At 40.3% G+C, this 26,718-nt stretch overlaps 1 protein-coding gene across 5 annotated transcripts in view; it reads right to left on the bottom strand.

Annotated features, from left to right (window-relative positions):
- The window catches only part of LOC139472522 (RNA-binding protein Musashi homolog 2-like), an 89,821-nt gene that overhangs the window by 7,203 nt on the left and 55,900 nt on the right, over positions 1 to 26,718 (bottom strand). Inside the window, exons 8-15 of one of the 5 annotated variants that reach the window (XM_071254996.1) lie at positions 13,003 to 13,085; positions 12,459 to 12,543; positions 11,651 to 11,713; positions 9,764 to 9,868; positions 5,842 to 5,976; positions 3,959 to 4,162; positions 1,404 to 1,603; positions 262 to 320 (exon numbers count right to left, since the gene is read on the bottom strand). In XM_071254996.1, coding sequence (XP_071111097.1) covers positions 279 to 320; positions 1,404 to 1,603; positions 3,959 to 4,162; positions 5,842 to 5,976; positions 9,764 to 9,868; positions 11,651 to 11,713; positions 12,459 to 12,543; positions 13,003 to 13,085 — 917 coding nt within the window. In that variant the 3' untranslated portion in view covers positions 262 to 278. The remainder of the gene's footprint in view (positions 1 to 261; positions 321 to 1,403; positions 1,604 to 3,958; positions 4,163 to 5,841; positions 5,977 to 9,763; positions 9,869 to 11,650; positions 11,714 to 12,458; positions 12,544 to 13,002; positions 13,086 to 26,718) is intronic. The other 4 variants (XM_071254997.1, XM_071255000.1, XM_071254999.1 and 1 more) reach the window with 4 other exon arrangements.

Genomic DNA, 26,718 nt, shown 5'->3' with positions numbered 1-26,718 from the left:
AGCCGTGAGTGAGTACGTTTTTTATGCCGCTTTTAGCAACATTCCAGCAATATCACTGCTGGGGACACAAGAAATTGGCGTCACACACTGTACCCGTGTGGGGAATCGAACCCGGGTCTTTGGTGTGACAAGCGAACGGCACCCTAATGTACAGCAAACGTAAATTCCAACAAATGCATGCAAGATGTTTCTGACTACTCGATCTAGTAGGATAACAGGATGCAAGGCTACAGGATGAGATCATCCTGGCTTATATAGTACCTGGTAGGGGTGACACCTCAATGGTAGCCATTTTGGAAGCTTGCCGCGATCAGTGGTCCCTGGGGACAACAACAGGATGATACATACAGTAAACGGCCACCACGGACACACGGAGACAACACACCCACAACACCAGCAGCAATCACAACCCACAGTGCACAGTCAGAGAACAGATCTAATCTTTTAGTACGATGGTATTTCAATTTTTTTTTTATTGAATTCGAGAATAACGAGATATCTTTAAGGAAAAATAGGGGTTCATTTTGCGACTTGGAAATTCGCGGTCAGAAATTGTGTAATTTGGTTGTAAAGGCATCACAAATGAGTTAGTTATATATTTTGGCTTCAGGAATGTGGGGGTGTTCCCCAACCCTGTACCTCATCAACCCTGTAGCAACTTTTCAGGAATGGAAATAACTTGCTGAACATATTTTGCGAAACCACTAATTTTAAGGTTGGTATTAATAAATAAATTAATGCTATTTTTATATGAATCAATTTCAAGGTCAAAAGACTAAAATTGGGATATGTCTTTGGCTATTAAAAACAGTTCAATTCTAAATTTCATAGTTGAAAGTGTTGATAGTTGATACATTTTAATTTTAGTTATGTGAAAAATCTAAAAGGTATATGACATATCTTGATGACCATTTGTTCTGACTCGCCCATTGGCATCAATACTACACTGCTCCTTGTGCTTTTGAACATGGCCACAGGTGAATTGCTACTGATGTATCGGGTGTATGAATACCACATCTCATCAACTCCAAACTGAAGTGTTCTCGAAACACACACCCACATCTTATCAACAATTCTTTATATCCGCACAGCATGTTTCTGAACACTCCAGACCACCATTCAAATCACACCAGCTAAGATTGGTGAAAGCAGATTGACAATGGCAAAAATGAGACATTGGTGCAGGGAATGTATTAATCAATGTTATACAAGATTTGTAAAGGAGTGCCACAGCTCTCACTTGACCTGAGGAATGAGAATCAGAAGATTCACAAACGTTTACAAAATTTACAAAAAATAAGATTTTATCACAAAAAATGGAAATCAGCCATGTCAGAATTCTCATCCCCATATGTGCTGTTGTTAATAAGCGATTGAAACTGGAAACCTATGCGACGACTTACCCGACTGACGGCAATGTTGTGCCCAAAAGCCGAGGGTTGGGGGCTGGTGGCCTGTACATAGCTCAGAGCCTCCTGTCCGGAGGTGTACAGATCTATAGGTCCAGGGCTGTTAGCCGGGGGAAACGAGCGACTGCTTGGCGAAGTGGCCGTCGGGAACGCCTGGGCGCCAAAGTTGTTGATCATAGCAGCTGTTGCCGCTGCTGCTGAAACAAATAACAGAATAGCAAACATGGCCTAGGCATCCCACCCAAGATTTTCTATGCCGTGTTGGTCATGTGACACCTGGAACGGGAAGTTCGTCAAATCGCAGGTCGGCAGTGAACGCTGGTCGTGTCCGATCTCGGTTGATCACCCTCTCCTGGAGAAGGAAGGTCTGGCACAGCAATGTCAAGGTCGGACACCTTGGAATTTGACATTACCAAGCTGCCAGACATGGAATCCTTTCCTACTTTGTTTGCGATGATGCGTTCATAAAATGTATAGATAAACTTGACAGAATGTTAACGGAAAAACTGTGGAATAACCAAAAAAGGTTTCTGAATGAATAGTCCCATTTCTGCATGTCCGCTTCTCTGATGCCAAGTGTTTGAGTGAGTGAGTGAGCCTGGTGACTATATAGTGTTAAATCTACAAAAGAAGTCCACTACATGTTTGTTGTGCCTCTACACGTATATCCTCGGATTTCATTGTCTCTCAATGCCTACACCCAAGGATTTCATTGTCTCTCTATGCCTACACCCAAGGATTTCATTGTCTCTCAATGCCTACACCCAAGGATTTCATTGTCTCTCAATGCCTACACCCAAGGATTTCATTGTCTCTCAATGCCTACATCAAAGGATTTCATTGTCTCTCAATGCCTATACCCAAGGATTTCATTGTCTCCCTATGCCTACACCCAAGGTTTTCATTGTCTCACAATGCCTACACCCAAGGATTTCATTGTCTCACAATGCCTACACCCAAGGATTTCAATGTCTCTCAATGCCTACACCCAAGGATTTCATTGTCTCTCTATGCCTACACCCAAGGATTTCATTGTCTCTCAATGCCTACACCCAAGGATTTCATTGTCTCTCTAAGCCTACACCCAAGGATTTTGTTGAAGGATTGAGACAAACATATGTGTGCACCTCCTGTGAAATTCTGATAATGTGTGTGTTATGATCTCTGCAGGATGACCACCAGGACACGCCAGGGAGACTGTGGGTTCTCCGGCTGTGGAATAGGCTTGTCTGCATGTTCATTTCTACTCACGGACCAGCACAGACACAACTGTGGATACGCATATCTCAATATACATCTGCCTATTGCACATAATCATTTTCAAAAGTATCACTAATCTGCAGTTTTCTCAATTTAGACAGAAAAACAGCAAAAGCTGGGTTTCCGAAAAGTTTCAAAAGCATAAATTGTATCACAAATTTGAAAATACTTTCTGGAATAAACATTATTCCCCCCTCTCCAGAAAATAATTTTGGACTTAACACATCATGACAAGTTTGAGGTACTAGGGACTTGTTTTACAGCCGAATCATGTAAAGTTGACAAAACTTACCAACCTTTCCAATAAAAATAAATCAGCACGTCTGGAAACTGATTAATTTAGGGACTATCTTTAGTTGTGTATGTGCTGTCCGCTAGGTAAAGTCAGAATGACGTACATGCTCCATCTTCAATACTCTTGCGATTCAAGTTTTAGTCATTATCTGCCAAAATATCAAAAACTGTCCGAACAAAAGACAATCATGAATATTGAAGACAGACAGGTACACCTTCTCCAGATGATGAGTTGAGATCAGTGTGGTACCTCCTACTTGTATAATAAACTGCGGAACTACCCACAGAAATACAGCGATGGAGACTATATGCCTACTTCCTTCTTCAAAGTGGGTTCTACTTCTAGTGTGTTTCTGGCTACTAGAGGACAAGGAGCAGACAGACCGTATAGCAAACATAGCATGCATGCACACAAGCTGGGAGCAATACACTCAACATGGCAACAGGCATCTTGTTATAACAACGGATTTTGAATTTTTATTTTTTTTATATTTCAAATAATTGTCAAATAGTTTGTCAAAACAAACATATCTTATCGCAATAAGCCAAATGTAAAAAAAAAGAAAAAAAAAGTTCAAAAACCAATAAATTACTTTTTTTAAAACATTCAAAATTTAAAAAAAAAAAAAAAATGATTATTTTGGTCTTAGTTCCCCAGTGCGCTATCTAGACAAGTGGGTCGTACCAACAGCTGTTAACACTGTGCTTTAAATTCACAATTTCCCATAGCATGACAGTGTTGACAACAGAAAGTACTTGTAAACATACATATGCAAATGATCATGATGATGATTATCACAACTATCAAAACAAGAATCAAACATCTGCAACAAGAAAATCAGTTTTTGCAAACCTCCACAAGTTTCATATTAGCTTATTCATAATCAAATCTTTCTTTTCAAATCATCTTCATTCAGGATGTGATTAATACAATGAGACAAGCATGTTAAGATGAGAGACTAGCTGTCATGGACAATATGGCTGGAGGTACCCACCTATTCCAGAATTACGATGCAGGGACCCAGGGTCACGGTGGATGGGCGAGCTCGATATAGGAATGGGCGAAGGCTCACTCCGTTGGATGCCGGCCGCAGTCAGCTGACTGGGGGGGCCAGCACCAAAGTCAGCATAAATGGCCGGGGAGGTGGTTCGCTCACCAGGGGTGGCGGGGACAGGCAAGTAGCCATAACCAGGGAAGCCTAGCAGGACAACAAGAAAATACTTCAATTTGATTGGTCCAAAAATAGCTTCAATTATTTCAAATAAAAAGTCTTTCTCGTCGAAGAAAGACCTTTTAGATTGTTTTAACATTCAATCAGTTTCAAAGGAAGAAAAGTCCCTCTTGATATCGAAGAAAGACTTTAGCAAATTCAAGTTTTGGATATTTCTTTTTGAATTTTGACATATTGGCTTCCCTGGGCTGGTCCAGCAGTCTAGACAAAATCACAGCACACTAATTCTACATCTACATAACTACAGCCAATCAGATGAGGCCTTGCATGCATAAGGTGGCTACAACCAATCGCATCCACCCTTGCATACATGAAAGTTTGACCATGCAGGTCAAACTAAAAGTGGCAACATCTTCATAGCTTCTTGATGAGAGTAGGCATATTATTCTAGTGAGAAATTTTGAGATTTGAACAAGGATCATGATACCTAGTAGAATACATGGTAGCATAATATTGGCTTCAAAATGAGCCGGATTTTTTAGCGTGACGACATCATGCAGACAGTCGTCAATTTCTCTATGCTACTACAAGCAGGCAGTGAGGTGTGCGTGACAATACCAGACATGCAGGGGACGCAACTCCAGGGAAACCACGACTGGCAGACCACCAAAATTGGATTTATTTCACAATTACCCAGTAACAAGAGCCATTGGTTTTTTAATGGCAAAAGCACATGGGATGGTGTTAAACATTGAACAAATCTTGTTAAATTACAAATCAGTATTTACAAAATCAACACAATAATAACAATGTACAATGTGATCCTGAGCTCATAAATAACATGAGATAAAAGCTCAAACAAACACCTCTAAAACAGTAACTTGACAAAATTTGAAGCCAAATTGTGTCAAATTTGAAAGCTATCATTTTCAAAACAATATGAATGGTATGCAAGAAGTGTGCAAGAAAGTTAAAACTACTATACAACGGTATGTAATAACACCACCATATACCATGGCACCCGGTTAATGAGAAGCTGTAAGACTATTGGCTAGCTAGGCGGGTGATACACACATATATGACACATCACACAAGTGTTCAGTATTCAAACATAGGGAACGCATTAATATCACCACCATATGATCACACCAAGGCAAAATAGAATGATAATCTTCTAGGGGCAGTTCAGTCACAGGAAAAAAGACTCCTACTTTCATGAAACACATCCCGGAACCAGGCATGCTTCTTCATGGCCAAGACAATTTGGATTGGTCAAGTTCAAAGTTATGCTTTATGGTTGAAGTTCAAGGTCGGTTTAGGGTTCAAGTTCAAGGTCAGTTTTAAGGGTTCAAGTTGTTCAAAGGAACTGTTACGAAAGGTGCCAAAACCTTTACAGATGTGAAAAAAACATTCCTTGACACAAATAATGGGGGAATTTAAATGGGGTGATTAAAGTCCTACTGTAATGTGCAACAAAGTAACTTTGTGCAATATCAGACTGGCCAAGACAAAAGCAAATCAACTGGTTTAAAAACAGTAAAGCTTAAAACATAACGTGCAATGCAAACAGATCTTCCCATGAGGGCATGTTAGTCAGGTCTGGCACAAAAGACCGGCCAATCACAACACCTCTTACAAACCACTAAAGGCAAAAATGCAACCAACTAGAGTGAGACTGAGAACGCAAGACTGCGGAGGCGGCTTACCCGGTGATCTACCGGTTATTGCACCAAGATATGAGTCAGGGGAGACACAAGCAGTCACAGAACTACGGGATGTAGGCGCGCTACGTGCCACGCCCGTTGGACCAAGACTCAGAGCAGCGGCTGTAGTGTTCATTCCTGCATGTGACAAATAAATACGTGTAACTAATAATTGGCTGTTAATCACCTCAAAAATCGCCTTGCAAACAAACAAACAGCCTCAATAGAACAACTCATGCAAACACTACTTGTCACTCTAAGAAGAAGGGCATGGGCTACAGACTGGTTTAAGTTGGCATATTATACAACAGGAGGTACCCAGGTCATGAAGGGAGGTAATCCATTGTTGACCAAGGTCAGATACAGAAATCACAAGGTCAAGATATAGTGCCAATGAAACTCTTTATTCAAAAATTCATTCAATCCATCACAGCTGATGATTGGTGATGTGAAGAATGTAGCACGCTCTATAGGGACTGCTCTACTCTGGTAGTAACCTCATCAAATGACCAGACGACAAGGTCAAGGCCGGATGGCAACCTCCCTCGCTCGCTCACTTGCGTACGTATGTTCAGTCACACGAACACCCACAATGTTTTTATGTCTAGACTTCTGAGATGGGCTAGACATTAGCACTTACATGATCTTGGCACAGAAAGTCGTATAATCCAGTACAGAGCACCATGCGATTGGTAGATTACATTTGGCAGACATCTTCAGGAAAAAGTCGTGGCCAGAGATATAGTTGGCACTTTCAGATCTTTTCACTTAAAACAGTATATATAGTACAGGGATATTATGGAACTATTCTGCACAAAAAAACTGACAGACTTTCAGGAAGAAGATGGCCAAAATCTTGGTCGTCCCAGCTGCAAGTACAATATTATGCTGAAATTGTGCTGCCATCAAAAAAGCATGTTTTGATATTATGGTAATCAAACAAGGGAGATAACTGCTACAGAACAAACAGACAAGAAGAGCGAGAGCCTGTCTACCAATCCCATGGTGCATCTGGGTGTACAGCATAATTCTCCATATTCAAACACAACAAGTACAACAACAGTTGTGGATACTCCACATATATTTACAATAAAAGATTAATTTCTTAAGACTTAAAGATCTCAGTTTAAAACTTTTGCCATGTTAAAATAACTTACATTCAAAAATAGGGTAAATTAGGCTGCCGGAATCAGATACGTCATAAATGTAACCCTGATCGCGTTGTTCCGGCAGGTGGAGGTAAGGGAAAAACAGAACACAATAGTTAATAATAAATACTGAGTGAGGATAACCGGCTAAATATCTACACCTAGCTACACCCGTCGAAGCCACACACCTAACCAGAGAGCTGCCAAACAATGTCACAAGGTAATTTCAGGCCAGCATCTCGACAAATAAACATGCAAAGATTTGCCATTTTCGTAAGACCGCTGTTCACGATCGTGATGGTGTTATGGGTTCCGACTACGGAGCTAGTCTGCACTGAAGCCTAGGTTATAGTGGTAGCGACTCGACCTATTGGAAGCTGTGCAATACACAACACTACATGTTTACTACAATCCAACTGATGGCCACTACATCCTTAAACCCCCTCCAGATCAAATAGACTTGCCCTTGGATAAGTCAATAGCATTGGTAAACCAGGACTGATTGGACTTTGGGTCAGATCTATTCAACTTTGTGGGGATGAAAGGATACTTAGTAACAATATCTACACAATTATGAGGAATATTATTGCATACATTAAAACTGCCGATTTGGCACAGAGTGAGTGATATCTAGACTTGAATATAAGACTACGATACATAACAATAAAATGGTAACACATATCACCACGACTATCACTGTTCGATTCTGCATGGCCTGCCTTGAAATGTGTTCAAGGGAGGTAATTATTGCTTCATATTGGTAAACATACTTGGTTTATTAAGCAGTGGCACGAATACATAAATGATCGTAAGTACCGATGACTCGATAAATTTAATTGTTTGTGAAAACCACAGGAAAAATATAGTACCCTGAAAATATTCTTTGTCACAAATGTCCATTGGATGACTTCGTCTTAACATTCACAATGAGGATGAGCCTGTATGTAGCATAGTAGATGCAATCAGAGACTAGTTGGAGGAAAACTAGTTGTGGTTAAAATATGTGTATCAAAAATAGCAAATTGTATTAAAACCACAGAGGACATGAATTTCTGAAGTCCATATCACTTATCAATGAAAAGGTATTTAATGTTTTGAGAATTTTTGTTGAGTGCTCATCGTGTGTGCCACACCCTGAGGATGAAGGGGCATCAAGCTCCGATGCTGGCTCCTGGAGTAGGACAATCAGAGGAATGCCATTTATCCAGCCACCAGGAGTTGGGAGATTTCTGTACTTTTCCTACTTCAAAAAGTCTAGTTTTAAATCTAGTCATCGTACAAATGGATGATAATTTGGAATAGTCATGAACTTTATCTAACTTAAGTGCTAACATCCGATTGGCCAATATGTCTACGTTCTAGGACCTATCTGGGTAAACTGCCTACTCTCCGAGAATCTAGATGAAAGTGAGGCTGCCAATGACTGGGTGTATCAGGACAGTCGATTGGTGGGATGGACGTCCGGCACAGCCGGAACGTTGGAGACGGGTATGTGTGAAGGATACAATGTTGTAGGCACATCGTCTTCACAGAACACATACAATCCTATGTACATTGACAGAGTCATATAGTGCATGCAATCCTGGCATCGGTAGCTACTGAACAACATCAGACTAACAAGGGTCATGTGACATCAATCGACGCACGTAACCACTCATCAATCTGATTCAGAAAAAAAAATTAGGCCAGTAAACTTTTCATCTATGATAAATAGATCTAACAAAATTCAGCCGATCAAGAACCAAATCATCTAGTTTCGGCGAGGTTTTCTGGTTTTCTTATTGCGACACATGAAGACTCAGATTTAACGAGATTCAGTATTTTGAAGTCAAAATCAAAGCCAAAATGTCTACAGATCAAACACAACCAATTATAAACAGTCTTAGCCTTCAATGGCTACCGTAAAATGCCAAAATAATAAAAATATACAAAAAGTTCATTTATATCAAGACAGTAAAGAATAGGCGTTTGGCACAATATCTGACTTTTATCAGAGAGTGCAGGAAACACTGCCAGACCTTCAACACGCCATCAACCACACCCACAATGCATATCCACTTCCTGCTCTACAATGGCAGGATTTGCGCAGACGAGAGTAAATGTAAAAATTAATAAATAGTATATTCAAAATTTGCAATATAAAGATATAAATTGCATAAATTAGCTTTTGTTTCAATATTGAAACAGTTTTGATCAACACGAATATAGTCTAGTATCACAGTTGGAGAACCCTGAGGGATATCGTTGATAAAATGCCACGTTTTTATCACAAAGGCCTCTCCATCGTATCCCTTGATTACTGCTTGAGTATTTTAATTAGTCTGATCACAGCAAGCCATGGACAACAGAGAGAATGCAACCTTATTTGGCATTGGGTAAGAACAATCTTAAAGCAGCGCAAATTTTGGCAAAAGGGGTAGTGTAATTAAACAGGGTTAGTCTGATGGAGCGTTGAAGGTCTCCCGAGGTCGTCTGGATTGGTCTGTGCTGACTGTTCGTTCGTTCATCGGGAACGAGATCCACGTTCAAAGGACGACCATTGACTCAACGCATGGACGACATCGTTGGGTCCATCTGGTTCCGTCTTCCTCTCATCCCGAGTTGATATGTCTAAAAATCGTCTTGCATAAAGAACAGCCGCACCTTCCACATATTGCTCTGTGCCGAGCAGCACGGCGATCAGCCACAGGCCGACAACCTGCTGCCTTAACTAGGCCATATCTAGAATCCTAAATGAGATTCTGGGTACCACGACGCCAGTTGTAACAGCTCCATACCTGTAGTCATCCCGGGGTAGTAGTACCCCGCTGGGCTGAAGGCAGGGAACCCACGGCCGTACGCAGCTGCAGCCGCAAACCCAGGGAAACCGGTCGGAAGGTAACCTGTAGGCGGAAAAGGGAGACGTGTCACTTCACGGGGGCAACACACACACGCTACACACCACACACAAACATTAAGAACAGACATTTATTATTATTCCTAATCTATATTTATGTTTCAATGTTTGAATACTTTATTTTTAAAATGTTAATGGTTAACTGACATGTATGATTGTTAATTAATACGTTTCATTCTGGTATTATTTACTCAACAAACCTGTACCAAGTGTTAACCAGGGGAGTTAACAATGTCGAACACTACAGAGTAGCAAACAGACACATGCACTAAATGCATTGTTCTTCAAGACTTGAGAAAGTTGGAAGACTATTCTAGGAGGAGGTTAGGCCAGTCACTATCTGCGTCATCATGCTTGTCTTGATGGCATTACAAAACAGGGTTGTATTTCACATGCCTGACCACAGCTGGTCTTGTGGCAAATCATGCAAGTTCCAAAATCGATGCTAACAATCTGCTAAAATCTACAGTGGCTGCACATATTCTCATAACAATGATACAAATGCAGCAGTTAAAAAATCTACACACGATGCAAGTCTGTTATAAATCAAATTAATAACTGTATGCAGCAGATAAATTATTCATTACTTGTATATTAATAACAACACAATTTTACAGACTACAGTGTCACAATTAAATGTGTCACTAGTTTCTGGGACAAAGGGATGGAGAGTTAAGAACAGAGTCAGTATGTACAGGCAAGGTTCCGAGGTATGAAGGCAGTAGAGAGTCAGGCACAGATCATGACAGATACATTGTCCCGCAAGGCAATCGGCATGGCAACGTTAAGCGGTCATTGGACAAAGTCGGAAACAACTGAAGAGATACATGCAGCTTGGAGTCCGAGTGGAGGCATGCATGTCACCCTCGGCCCTACCTCGTCTCGCTACACTCACAATTCTATACACACATCATCTACAAATGGTCAAGGAAATATAAACATTAAATTAAAAAAAAAAAAAATTCAAGCAACACACTAATCCGACTTAACCAACTGAAATCATATAGGCTGTTGGTTGTTTGTAATGAACTTTTTCATGACTCCCATCAGGGCTTCTCATGTTTCAAAAGTGATAGGTGTGGCGTTTCCATGGCAACGATTCACACATGTGAAAAGCAGAAGCCGTGGACACCGAAACAATCATGCATAGCAAGACATAGAACATGCAGTTATCTCCCTTTGGGATTTTTAAAAGTAAGTTAAGTGAGGCATGCTTTGATTGGGGTTAAGGTAAGTATTTAAGTAGCGGCATGCTCTCAGGAAAGACCAACGGGTTTGAGGTATCAATACAATAACTTGTCATAAATGTTCTTCAAGAGAAATTTCTTTTATCAAAACATCATTTAATAAAAGGAAATGTCTATAAAATGTTATTCTAATGAAGGAAATTAAAGTTATACTTAAGACGGTAGACAGAAAATTTAGGGTTTTAAAAATTAAAGTCAAGAGTAGAAATGATGGATCTTACTCGAAACATGAACTTGACAGAACAGTTATATAGTTAGAAGCAGGCATAAGCAAAAAGCATTAAGCATGAGCACAAGCATAAGCATACATACAGAATTGGTTAGTCACTAGACGGTTAGAACGAGTGTTAGACAGTGGAAAGTGACATGCACAAGTTGACATAAATGGACAGGTAAGCAGAGTGAGAGCAAGCAGAACAGGGCGTAGCTTGGGAGCTAAGCAGGGTAGGGGTTGGTGGACGCTTGCTCGCTCGCTCTCGCTTGCTTGCTGGCTTGCTTGCTCGGCCAAAAGTGCAACTTACACAGCTCCGGCAGACCGACAACATCATTGGGAATTTCCCATACGACCTCTCCTTCTTCAGTCACTACAGAATCATTAGAAAAAAGGGAAACAGTCTTAATGGCAGTAGAGCAGATAAGCACACTGGATGTCAGGACAGGAATGTGTGGCCGAGATGAGCACAACAGGTTCATGGCCTACGACTTGATAGTAGTGCACAATATGACAGACAAATTCACTGGTCAACGTACTCCATTGGAGGAGGTTGAATGGCTGGTAGGGCTGGATAGTGGCCAATCACTGCTGATGTACTTACGTACGTACAAACGGCTATTATATTCTTGCTACACGGTTCGTGGAAAGAAAACAAGTCAGAAACTCAGAACAATGTCTGCTGTGAAATATGGTGTGTATAAGCGAAGTGGCTGGCATGTGTTTAGAAGAGGTTGGACATTGTGCCCCTTGCACCTTTATTTGGCTCTTAGTGAGCGTGCCAGTAGTAGTAGGAATAAATCTACTTACAGAGAAAAAACCGCCATGTCTAATACGTACGTAGGAGTACAAGAGAGTAGTCTCCCTTGTGTAAACCACCGCCACCAGTGTTACCATGACTACCATGCTAGAATTAACATATGGCTCTTCTAAACAACAATTTCCCGGTGATGAAGACTACACAAAATCACGTTGCTAACTTTAGTCTAGGAAAAAACTTCTATGGCTATGTTTCATCTAAGTAGCATGCAAAACTGGTTGCCATGGAAACAGAGGCCAAAGGTCACTGGTACAAGGGGATGATGTCCAGAGGTGCAGACAACAACAGCGGTACCTACCGTAAGCTCCCCGAGCAAGGCCACGCCCCCGTGCCAGTTGTGTTGGCAACATAACCTCTTTGGGTTGGGCCTTTTTACATTCAACCTGAAAAAAAATAAATCAACAAATAATACAATGAAATTATGTCACAAACAGCCATTTTAAAAAAGAAATAGAACTGTACCAAAAAGATTCCATCGACATAAATTGTTCGAGATTTCGAATGGAAGTAAAGGGTCACTGTTACAACCCAAATGTTAAAAGTTAAAAAATTAAGGGGCCTGCAGACTCTTAATACAATGACACAAACCTCCATGACTCAGGCCCCTTAAGTTTTGAACATTGGCAAGTAATAGAAGTATACATTAGTTCTTTGGAATTATATAAAATTAACCAGTTATTAATTTTATTGAACATATGGATTCAAAACAAAAACAATTCAACATAACAATTTGCAAAATATGAGTCAGCAAAAACAGTCTGATATTATTGCAAAATGAAGTCTAGACAAACAGGAGTTATCTCCCTTGCTCTACCAATCGCTTCAGTTAAAAGATGACTCACCATTTTCTGGTTGATTTCATGGAAATGTATTTCACAAATTTTTTCTACTACATCCTCTTGTTCAAACGTGACGAACCCAAAACCTGCAAAGATAAAATATAAAAATAAACAATCTATCACAACTCCTCTATTGTGTATATATCTTCATCCAGTACCATATTCTTTAATAAACAGTTACTTTGTTTCAAAATGATGTTCCTGATATTTTCACAGGGGTAAATGTTAAGGTCCTGAAAAAATCTAACTGATTACGTTTAATGCCAAGATGAGCATCAAACAAATGACTTGATGCTTTTTCACAGTTTTGACTATAACGAGAAGTCTGCCCCTTGCAGAGATAACACAGTGTGTTGTTTATATCTGCATGGTATAAATTGGCATACTCAACATATGGTACATGGCCCAGTAACTGATATACACCAACACTACAACTGATGACATCACGGCTTGCTAACAAAATAAACAAGATGGCAATTCCAGAGTTGTCTGTGAGAGGTAAATGGTAAATATATCAGGTGGTGTTCTTCCCACAAGACAGCGGCAGGGGAAACTGCATGTTATACCATATGATGCAGGGGACTACTGCATGTTATACCATATGATGCAGGGGACTACTGCATGTTATAACACATGTTAGGGCGGAATACTGCATTTCAAGACACATAGGGGGTGTCATGGCACATGGGGCAGAAAACTGCACATTATAAGGGGTGGGTGAATACGGCATGTTATAATGCAAAAGAATGAAACAGCATACTATAACCCAGTGGTATATTCTCACACAGCATACTATAACCCAGTGGTATATTCTCAGAGAGCATACTATAACCCATTAGTTTATTCTCAGAGAGCATACTATAACCCAGTGGTATATTCTCAGAGAGCATACTATAACCCATTGGTACATTCTCAGAGAGCATACTATAACCCAGTGGTATATTCTCAGAGAGCATACTATAACCCATTGGTACATTCTCAGAGAGCATACTATAACCCAGTGGTATATTCTCAGAGAGCATACTATAACCCAGTGGTACATTCTCAGACAGCATACTATAACCCAGTGGTACATTCTCAAACAGCATATTTTAACCCAGTGCTATATTCTCAAACAGCATACTATAACCCAGTGGTACATTCTCAGAGGGCATACTATAACCCATTAGTATATTCTCAGACAGCAAACTATATAACCAACCCAGTACTATATTCTTAGAGAGAATACTATACCACACATTTGCATATTCACAGACTACAGCATAGCACAGGCCAAAAGCATTTTTAAGACAACAGGAAGACATTATCGCTTTTTCAACAGTCAAACTACTTCAATAGTATTCTCATCATGGCATGATGATTAACTTAACATTATCTCATTGACTAAGGAAAGAGAGGCGTTGTTGTGATGATTATCCAAGACCAGGAATGACACAACTTTATCAGGAGCTATTGAAGAAGGTGACGGAGGAGGGGTAGTCAAAGGCGGAGCTGAAATACCCTCATCGTTGTCCACAGCAGCTCCATCGACAACATGGACACCAGCCAACACCAGCAGAAAAGAGGCAATGCCAATACCTAGATACAATCACACATTTCAACACTTAAGCTGTACTCCATGATGGCATATGATTGGATGCTTCTCCGAGGCACACACAAGCCATTAAAAGCCCTAACCCAAGATCCATACCGAGATGGTTTACCCAGGGGCATATAGGGATGGAGATGTTCCACCAGGAGTTGCAGCAGCCGCCACCGTTGCCGCCAATATGACCAGACCACTATCAAGTTGTCATTTCCCAGCAGCATTTGCTGTTTTACTACCCATGTGTTAAATAGCGATCTCTACAATTTCCCTGACTCTCACTCTGGCCAGAATGGACCATGCCTACGGTTTGTCGTCATTGACTTGCTAATTGTCTCAACTGTACTAGAATCTAACCGAGCAAAAAGCAGAAGCCGGGCTTGTTTGATATGCCTATTATCCTTCTGCGTGTAGGCGGTAGGCTCCTGTCAACCCGCCTTCCGCCTTCAGATGGTGTACTACATCCTCCGACAACATTAGCCATTTTCTTCAAGATGTTATTTGACATTTATGCTTCTCGTGCACAAGTGTCCCTAAACCATCCCTCACCAAAGGAACATCTCATAAAATCGGTGTCATTTCTTAAACCTTTTTCCAAGCAGGGAAAATTGAAACATTTAAGAATGCAAGATCGTTTTCGATCATGAGCACACTGAGTGGGTGAGAATATTCAATTTGTTTCAATTTAGACAGAACCACTGCCACACTAAATGACAACGCTCAAGGCAAGAGAAAATTTCTCTGTGTTTCATTTGTACACTTTAAGGAGTCGTGTCATGCAATAAGGTCGTCAATCCAGAGAGGCATCCCAGTCTGAAGCAATCTTGCTCTCAAACACTGCAAAGGTACACAGTCTGGATAGTCCATTACTTTCATACAAAAAGCTATTTTTTCCCCAACGGTAATTGTTTCAAAACAGCTTATCACATAAAAATGATACAATAAACATCTTGACTCATGTGAAACAAATGGAAATAAGGAAGTCTGTCGTGACAATTCAGCAAATAGAGACATGAATTGAGTGCTGAATTTGATGACCTTTTCAGTACTACCATGACAAATTATCAAGATATGCTGTGGTCTTTCAGAAAAAAATTCTATTCTACTGCCACGAGAATTCAGAATACTGCCCACCCATGAAGATCCAGGTTAGATTGGGTCTTCAGCAACCCTTTGTTCGTAAGAGGCGACTAACGGGATCGGGTGGTCAGACTGAGTTAATTTTTGTCATTGTATCCTAATTGTGTGTAACAATGCTCATGACATCAACCACTGGATTATCTGTCCCAAACTTATTATTTACAGACTGTCGTCATAATATAGTACAACTGCCAGGCAATTTAGCATTGCTTTGTTGACAACTCAGTACTGATCGATGCTATTATACTTTGTTGCTGCCGTGATGATACAACAAGCTGCTATGATGACATTGTGCTGTAAGTGTGAAGCAAGATGCTCCTGTATCAATACTTGTGTAGACTTACAAAGGGACGGAGTAATTTCTATGCGAGGTCCCTCCATGTGATCATGGCTGAAGGGAGGTCTATACAGCCACCATATTGATCCCTACAGCCCCGAACAGTCTCATCTCGCCGAGTTCCGTTCACTGATTTCCAATTGCCTACTAACATGTCTACTTTTGGTCTTTATAGGCCCACAATACCATAAACTTATATGCATATCGACAGAACTGTTTCTCTCAAACATTTATTGACAGTCCCCAATCAAGGTGTTGTCGCCAGAACTTTGTTGTGACTAGTTGTCAGCACTCTAGCTTTAAGAAACGTTGACAGCTGGTAAATATAAATGTAGATAAATCACTAGGCTTTACAATTTGAGCGTGTAACCCTAGCGACAGATATCGACTATACCTATGGCCTGTACGATCGAGACAGAAACGTGGAAATACAAGTCAACCATAGGTCAATTAGAATTAGCCAGACTTTCGGTCATCTAATTTGGGTTTCCTAGTGAGATATAAAATCAGTTATTTCATTTCAACACATGTTAACGTTCAGTCTTTAATTGTGCTGGTGTGTATAACCAGATGTATGGTATGTTATCAGTCCGAGTTAGGGACGTGGATCCCATGATTGACGAGATCCTGAGGAGCCACGGCTGTACTGAGAACAGGAGCTGGCTCCCACATAAACATGCTTAGTTTCACCACATCGATCACAGACATCACTGATACACGCTCACTGTCAATGGACGGGCAACTTTTTCTCCTCACTCATAGCTGTATTGATCTGTTATACAGTTTCCTGCTCAACCCTTGACAAAACATCCCATTCTCCACCATCCCAGTCAAGTGTAGATGGTTTTCAGTCCACATGATAAAATGATAATGTGGCAGATAATCACCAAAAATCACAAAAAGGCAAATAGGCAATTTACAATTTCAACTGAAATATTCCCTATCTAATCAAGCTGATATCTCGTATCGATATAAATAGTGGAAAAAGCCAGTGAATCATCACTGCTATCACATAATGAAGGCATTTAAATGCAAATAAAAAATCTCACCCAAGAGTATTGTGATATCAAATATATCAACACAAGTCGATAAAAGTTTAAAACTCCTTGGCAAGCCTCGAAGTTTTAACTTTTACATCGACGAGTGTTGATATATTTGATATCAAAAGACACGAGGTGGAGATTCTATTTATCATCCAACATCATTCTTCTAACATTTTTAGCTATTAAACAGCAACAAGCAGTGTCTTTAATGTACAGCTAACCAGCTTCAGTGGCAGAGAGATCAGTGATGTCATTTCATTGTGACGTCATGGTAACCAATGACATCACAATGGTCAGAAAAGCATTTTGATGCAATTTCATTGTGGAAGCAATTTTGGATGATAAATTATGTTGTTACCTGGTAAAAATATCTATATTCCTCTTACTATACATTGATATAGCCCCACACTCACTCAAACATTACAACCGTATACACTGGCCTGGTAAATAATACATGCCCACTCTCATTACCAGTGTGTATGTCAGATATTCCCATGACAACAATCCAAAGGAGTTTAATTACACCACAGACCAACTCTATTAAACAAAGATCAATAGAAATCTCTTCCACCATGATAACAATTCATTGGCTGTAAAACGAGGTATTCAATGCCTGTTATCTACTTCTGGCTACACTGAGATGGCTGACACTGATGGAACACCACACCCGTCTTGTACAACCAGTACACAACATATTTACAATTAGTGCGGGAAATAAACCATGCAGGAAGTACACCAGAAACGAAACTTAAACCACGGGAAAGAATATACAGTAAGTATGTTAACCGATTGCGACAAGTAATCCACTGTAATGAATTCTCCCTGCAGTACAGGTGAGATCGTAATGAATTCTCCCTGTGGTACAGGTGAACATCCCATGCAATGACGGAAGCAACATTAACCATGCCATGTTGTGTGACGAGTTCTCAGAGGCCATACATATTCCGCATGTGCAGTTAGTACTCGGCAGCTGTAACCTCCGACCTCCAATCAATTTATCAATGGTACATCTGTACATAACTGTTTGCCTCATCAGCAAAATGACTTCGCCAGCCACTGCTGCAGGCATCTCGAGCTGCATTGGCACAGCCTAATGTCAACACACGATACAACTCAACCTCCCCAGATATTGAACCCAACTCGCCAATACAAGCGAATATATTTCCTCTTACTGCATGGACAGCTATTTATAGTTAATCATCAAGTAAAGTCTCTCAGAGCTACGGGTCTAACAACAAATGCTTCATGGCGTATTGCCTGAGCTTCGGTTGCAGGCTGGATGCTCAAGCCAGCTGATTGCAGCCCACTAATAAATGAGTTAAGACCAAATGCCCCTTGATTGGTGTGGCATCCGCCATAATAGCTCCGCAGCATCGATTCAAACTCTGGTCCCCCCCCCACCCTCCTTCCCCGCAATGTCTGAGAATCGTGGGAAATAACACCATTAGGCACCGGTCTACTATCACAAGGGGATCATCTCAAGAATTCACAACTGATCAAATATGATTTAATTACTCCATCTCATTATGAAGCTCTTCAGAAACTTCGGATTTCAGAGAGCCGTTCACAAATGCTTATGGATCTTCCTTCTGGAAATAACACTGTGGTAACTCAATGATTTTTAAAGTTCAATATGACCTTGACCTTTCAATACATGGGATATATAACAGGACCACGGGAAGTGGAAGGGGTTTCATTCACAGACAAATGTCAGGCCAGACTTGAAGTGTTCTTACGTCACAGACGTAACACAAGATACACAGGAATATAGCTCTACATGACATAGGATGAAAATAGCTCTATATGACACTGCGGGAATATAGCTCCATATGACACAGTAGGAATATAGCTCTATATGACACTGCAGGAATATAGCTCTATGACACCGCGGGAATATAGCTCTATATGACACAGCAGGAATATAGCTCTATATGACACAGTAGGAATATAGCTCTATATGACACAGCAAGAATATAACTCCATATGACACAGTAGGAATATAGCTCTATATGACACTGCAGGAATATAGCTCCATATGACAGCGGGAATATAGCTCTATATGACACAGCAGGAATATAGCTCTATCATCTCATATAACCGGAAATCTGCTCTAAATGACACCAGGCTCTACCTATGTGATACAGCAGTAATATGGCCCTATGTTACAACAAGACCATAGCTCTACATTATATAGCAGTAATATAGCTCATAACATAGCAGTAATAAATCTCTTCTGATACAGCAGATGCATAGCAACACAATGCACCAAGGCCACAACATTCCAGTAGACAAGTCCATTCTTCAGGGAGTGGGACTATTCAAATATTACAAACAAGACAAAAACAGTGTCATTATTTAGTTCCCAAATATTCTATTTCTAGTGGTTATTGTTGACAGCAGGTTGTTATGGCATGCTAACATTAGAAGCTACTGTGGTGTCGGCAAGGAACAAACAGGTTTTGTTTGACCCATGTGACAAGTGTTCTTCTTTGACAGTCAACACACAAACAAAGAGGGCGCCTGACACCACCCACACAACACCCAGTTTATCATTCATATACTGAGAACATTAAATTTTGATCCCTTAAACAAATCAGCAATTCTGAAATGACAAACACCTCTGTCGAAGATCAGTTTTGTCTGAGATCTAAAACATATTATTCAAATAAACTACTCAAAAGAAGTTAAGGAACTCACAATTCTTCCATATCATTTTAGTTAATCCATCATGATGTTACATATTAACTACAGTATTAAGAAAGATTAACATAGTAATAAGAAAGAATTGTTTGGTCCTTAACTTGAGTAGTATAGTAACCACAAATTCTCTGCCAATGTAATGCATGACTTCTACCCATCATGGTCAGCGTTGTTCACAGGTCAACTTCCGGGCACTATTGGCCGTATCCCCCCAACTATACAATAACAACCAATATCACCTATCAAGTACACAAAGCACATCACGCTGGTAACAACATGAAGGGACAATCTACAAATTCCTAAGTGGAAGGGCATTGATTTTTAACTTAATACCTTGGAAAGTAGCTAAATTCCCTGGGTGATATCTCGCTGGCTGACAGTGACATTTTTAACACATGGAAGCTGCAAACTCTAACCCTTGTTCGGGCAGCTTTTTAAACAATTTCCTCTGTGCAAAGGAAACAATTTGTGTGTAAATGGTAGCTCTTCCTTCATCCATCAGCCTCATGGAGAGAAGCGATGCTCGGGTGAACCAGGGCTACTCTGCTGTTTCGATCTCCCTCAGGAACAAACGACTTTCTTCCCGACTCTCAAAAACCTGCATGCTTCATCAATTATCCCAAAAATTTATAAAAATGGTGTTTTTCGAAGTACTACTTTACACCATTAAAGCTTTTAGTTGCAGCTATATGATGAATGTGGGAGGCCATACCTGGGGAATCGGTAATATGTCGGTACCATCTGTCTTTCTGGTTCATTCCCCCACCAGTTCTAAGTATTAAGTTTTGAAATTAGGCATCGCAACCTAATTTAACAAACTATTACCCTAAAGACATACTGTGTCAGAGTAGGGACACTGATTTGTCATTTATTAATAATAAATGAGCCTTATATTTCTGTTAATACCACTCAAGCTGCCCTCATCAACATAGTAAGTACTGAATTAACCATTTATGATTCAAGCAAATAATGAACCTGGGCCTTCAGCATGACGAGCGAATGCTCTAACCATGAAGCTATCCGACCACCACCTCAAAATTGGGGGGAGACAGTTGAAACAAGGCACCATCCTAAAAACAATTATCACACTGTTTGTTTGGTTTTTACTTGCATAACTGGGAGCGAGTTTGGGGTTAGGCTGCCATCAGCTATATCCCAGTCTTGTCACGGCAGGGTAGAGCAAACACAGGAGGAGATATAGGCAATGGTTGGAGTTTTTGTCAGTTGTCGACTTTCAGGAGAGAAACATGTGCCTCATTTCTGACAGCGCAAACATCAGCAAAACCACACTCAACAACAAAGTCAGAATAAAGTGAAACACAACCTCTTCAAACTTATGAGATTTTTCAGAAGTGTTTTTCAATTAGTTATGCTTCCTCTTGCAACTTTCCATACAGACAGTATTCTCTAATCTTAACTTGCTCTGTTCGGGCCTGCCGAGTTATGTGCATGTATATATTTCGTTGGAACAGTCATGTATTTGGAATTAATCAAAACTAACACCAGTCAACACGGCTGAGGAGAAGAGACACATAAAATACTTTTTGCTACAATTTTAATAGGAGCAGCGGCAGCCTCCTGGGACAATCTAACTGTGCAGGACGACAAGATGGAGAAAAACCCAACATGATGACTTATCTGAGGACCAATCTCTCGACACGTGACAAAACATCCACCGTATCACCTTCCCATCAGTGCGTCTCTTGTCACTTTCAAATCAATAATTTTGACATCAAAAAGACAAATAATTCCTAAAGAGAGTCACTAAGGTCATGTCCATTCCATTGTTAGAAAGAGTCCAGTACAATGGCAAAGCAAACTCACAAAATATTCTTAACAATTACTGTATATTTATTACGATTACTCAGAAATGTGAAGTTATATATTAAATGCAAATTCACCTTCATATAATTCAACAATTATGGCTTTTTGACAGAGAAATCATAAGACCAAAATAATCTCCCACATTACTCCGACTTTATTCCTTTATCGCCAGCTCTGATGTAAAAGACTGCCTGGTTAGAATTCAACCCCATGCCCAGTCGAGTGAAATTTATATCCACATTGTCTACAATGCCGATGAGCTGTCACAAACATTAAGTAAGACAATCAGTTGTGGGGAAAGTATGATGTATAGCCCAAAGCTGAACTTATGAACTCAACAAATCCAGAAAAACATATTGCCATACTTTCAAATACTTTCACTGAAACAGATGGATATGGATTGAATGCGGACTATGCATTGAAGGGCTAGTGGTTAAATAGTGGTGGGATGTGGGTTGGGTGGGAGGGGTGGGGAGGGGTTGAGGTAGGTTCTGTGACAAATTAGTCTTACAAGTTTTGGGGTTTATGTAAGGTGATTTAGATGAAGACTGAGGAAGACATGAACGTTGCACACAATGCAACAGTTTGACAGAAGACATTTCGTGTCCTGTCTGTCACAACTGGGCATCAGCGACCATCTTAGTTCTCACACCTACTCAGTAAGTCACTTGAAGGTGACCAGGCAACACAAGTGACAACTTGCACCAGTCTTGTTGTCATCAGCTGTTCCTCCATATTGAATTAACACTTCATCTTGACTTTTTTCTCCACAAAAACTAAAATTCTGCAGAAGGTCACATGTGTATTCTTTTCACTAAGTCACAAGCGAGACAGCCATTCCTGCCAGTACATGTTTCACTAACATCACAATGATGACAGCCAGGCCCAGAAACCCCGCGACAGACGACATTTATTGAGCCTAGAATGGTTTAAAGGACAGTTGAGATACCTTCACCTCTTTTTTGCATTTCCTTTTTTCATAAAAGCAAGTTGATTATATTTTACAGGTTTTCTACCTTAACTTAATTTCAACTCGATTCAAGGAGAAGCCACATTTTTTATACTCCACATAAAGGGTATTAGAGCACTTATGAATACCTCCTATGTCAATATGATGTATTTTCTTTCATTGTTCCAATTAAATTGATATAACTCAACTTTAGGTCACCGATGGGAATTAAATTTCTTCATAACCTCTAGCAGTGATATGAAGATTGGGTCTGTCTGTATTCAATACTGTTATACCACCTCAGAGATTAACTTACAAAGTAACACAAGTTTATCTGGCAGTGCAGTGGAACTTGCTGACTTAACTTGGATGTTGACACATGAGGATAAGCCGAGCCACAAGGAAGCTGGCAGTAGCAGCACACAGCTCCACCCTCAAACTAATCACATGACAGCGTATTTGTGCACAGTGTTATGGCCAACACAAATAAAAGACAATATGGTGGGATTCCTCCGTAAAGGTCAAATCCAGCTCAGTATGCAGGATTGTCAGTCAAAATACAATTGCTTCTCCCTCCCAATACAATCGGTGCTCCCTGCGAGGCCCGTTAGAGGATGAATGCACTTGACATTCGGACAGAACAAGCACCTGCCTGGTATTTGATAGTCTCTCATCTCCATTTGCCAACAGATGGGGGTCTGGTTGAAGCCAGTCGCCAGCAGATTCAACTCAACATTAATCTGTGTCCCTTTCCCCCCCCCCCACCGGTCAACCCAAACCAGACTACCTGATGTCCATACAAAAACACCACAACCCCCTGAAGATAATTCACCTCCACCTAGCTCAGTCAAATGGATAAAAGGTTAAAGGGGAAGAATCCAGCCTCCCCCAAACTTTGATAGAGCCCCGATGGTACATGACCGACATTCTACCGAATTATCCAGATACACTACCACGGAGCTCTGGTGGAATTTCTCACTTTTAGCAGACATTTCGCAACACCTGACTTACCGATATAACTCATACTTCCCTACCTATTACCGATATAACTCATAATTCCCTACTTCCTATTTTCCTACCTGTATTATTCATATTAATTAGAACATTGAAGAAATAACCAATAAATCAATGCCTCTATTGAAAGTGAGATTGATGATACGATAATGATGATATTAAAATCCTAGCTACCCCATAAACATAGCTGGGGGTGGATGGCCGAGCACTTCTAAATCCATTAAAGCCACTACCCGGAGCCAACTTTCATGGAAAGTATTCAGTGCTGTGTATTGTATACAAGATTAACTAGCCTGAGCTGTATCCTGGCCTTCTAATCATGATATTCTCTGTCAACTGGCGTCTTGCAGTACTCATTAGCAACAGGAAGCAATCAGGCTTAACTGACAGGCTACTTAAAATATTCACATACAATTACAACGCTGTCTATCGTCTTCACTACCAACATCGACATAGATCAATAATATATTAACACGCATCACTTACTCTTCATTACAGATAATCTGCTCTGAAACCATCTTCCAGGCTCTATAGGGATTTGTCCGTCTAAATCAATTGCAACATGTCCAGCATTATCCAATATCTCCTGCAAAGTGGATATTTAAACAAAATAATATATTATTTTCAGTAAGTCAAGGCCAGCTTAAGGACGCCTGCTCGTATGGTTTTGTGGTCACTGAGCAACTCAAACCATCGTGTATCGAAAGACATTTAACAACATATTTTAACTCAATCTTTTTCCAATATGAAGCAATGAAGCACTGACTGAAAGTCAATCATCCGATAAACAGCTTAACATAACATACAAAGAGTTAGAACATCTTTGAAACATTCTTCAACTGAGACGTTGCATTGTAGCCATTGCAACTTTCTTCAGTGACGTCTGCTGGTGTACTCCCAGCTAACAAGAGCTCTTTGTGCAATAAAATGCACACTACTCTCATTTTTTCCTTCCTTTTTATACAGATTTAACAGCAAAGGTTTGAGAAATACATATCACAGTTAAATACTATCAATACACACCATGTACATCCTTAACCAGATTGCTAACAAAGGTCAGGTAAGGTCAAAGTAGCACAGCAGGAACCCAGTTCCTGTACAACTTGGACATGTCCAAATATGGACTTCATTAGCATGAAGTCTGCCTACAAACTAGGTTATAACTTATGGATATAGCATGGAAGATGGGAACATTCAATCTCTCTTAGGTGAGTCAGAACACAGCCACCACTTTATCCAAGACTTCAAAATTATCAATATTGACTAATTCAATTTACCAGTACAGTCTCCCACTGGCAACATAGCAGTCGCTCAAATACAGTACCAGCAATTTTAACAAATTAGAGTTAATTTGATACAATTGTGTGCGAGGTAAAGTCTGAATCTATCTCCCGTCCTCTCCGCCCACTAGTGGGGAAGCCTATTACCATATGCCGACATCAAAAGGAGCGATTCCGCCACGTCTTGGAAACATTTTCTTGTAGAATGGAGGGTGCACAACGAGTCTTTGATGTGATGCATCACTTGAGAGTGATCGGCTGTCATGACACGACCACGTTGCAATTATCAGACTGTTTTATTTCAAACATAAATCTAATATTACGGACAATATCAGCAAGTCTGCCACCAATAATACAATAACACATGTTATCTATATCAAATAAATCACATTTTTGTCTAACGACACACATTTCTTCCCCAAACCGTCAAATATGAATAGAGATTTAATTTCCCAAAGAGGACATCCAGTAGAAGTGGAGAGAGTGTTTGAGGCTTAAGTATTTTTACTGATCTGCACCCAACTCAGACAAAATGGTGTTAATGAAACTGAAGAGTCAACAAACCCACATTCACCTGCACTCCTTGAAAAAAGAATTCTCATTCAATACAGCTGCACTACAACCCTGACAACTACCTGACATTAATTGCAACCTTTCCATCAGGAACAAATACTTTTCATATCATCAACATGTCATTTCATCTTCAGCGCCAAGCAACATGGCTTGTGTCCTGTTTTCAATCAAACCTCATCGGTTAATCATATACTTTCTTGGGGGCCGTGAACAGCCATCTGCCACATGGCAAAGTGGAGACAAAATTGGTGGAATCCTTGTGGAAAAAGTATATTATGTCATGTTCACATTAAGCCAGAGCAGTGGGTGCACTTACTCGCATCTGTTGACAGGGTAGTAGTATATGGGTAATGGGGAGAAAATTAGCTCCTTGCTTGCTCAAAAACACAGTATTAAGAGATGCTGACAGCAAGCTCTATCATCTAATTAATAGATTCACATTAAAGAACAAAGCAACATGGGACTCCCTGGCTGACAAATGTACAAAAGGAAACATATTAATGGATGAAACGATGTGATTGAAATGTCACCACATGGCGAACCATCATCCATATCTCAAACATTAATGCCTGAGAAACAGTTTGGGTACATGTTGACTTGAATTTGAAAGCAGATTTAAAAGTCATCATCATTAGCTTTATCATGTCATCTGGTTTTTAACTTTGCCCTAACATTCACACCAAGAAGCTCCCCGCCCCTCTCTCTCTCTCTCCCCCCTCCCTCCCCCACTCTGTCAATGATGTGTTTATTCTCTCTATCCATCTCTAACAACATTATAGCATTCTTTCAGATGGAGAGTTCATTTCCATCTTTCTGTCCTTATCAAGCATCTACCCATCTCTACCAAAGAGTACCAATCTTTCGAGATAGCACAAATAGATTTGCTCTAAATAGGAAAAAAAAACGAAAAAACATTCCTTCTGAAGTCAAATTACGCAGCTTGTCCAAACACCACCACCCCACTCATCTAAAGAACCTAGCAGCCCAGCATGCACTGATAAGATAAATGTTTTTTCCCCTGGCATGAGAGGGATACATAACTATAAGTCTGATAAAATGAGGCTTGCACCTCGAGTGGAATATGGTGGTAAGTGAAGTCCTTCTAACAGTTTAATGTTCCTGTTGATGCAAGGAGACTGTTACTCTCAAGGTGCCGCTCCACTCCATTGCTACACTTCATTCTGGGAACATTCGGCGCTTGTTAATGATTATTTGATCTATGTTTTGACTTTCTCTCATGTCCATCTCACCCATCAAGAGAGGGACTGCACACC

Source organism: Haliotis cracherodii, unplaced genomic scaffold (assembly GCF_022045235.1).
Source record: "Haliotis cracherodii isolate W230 unplaced genomic scaffold, xgHalCrac1.p SCAF_24, whole genome shotgun sequence".
In the NCBI taxonomy this organism is placed as follows: Eukaryota; Metazoa; Mollusca; class Gastropoda; order Lepetellida; family Haliotidae; genus Haliotis; species Haliotis cracherodii.
Note: the sequence above shows the minus strand (reverse complement) of the source record. Positions and strands in the feature narration are given on the sequence as shown.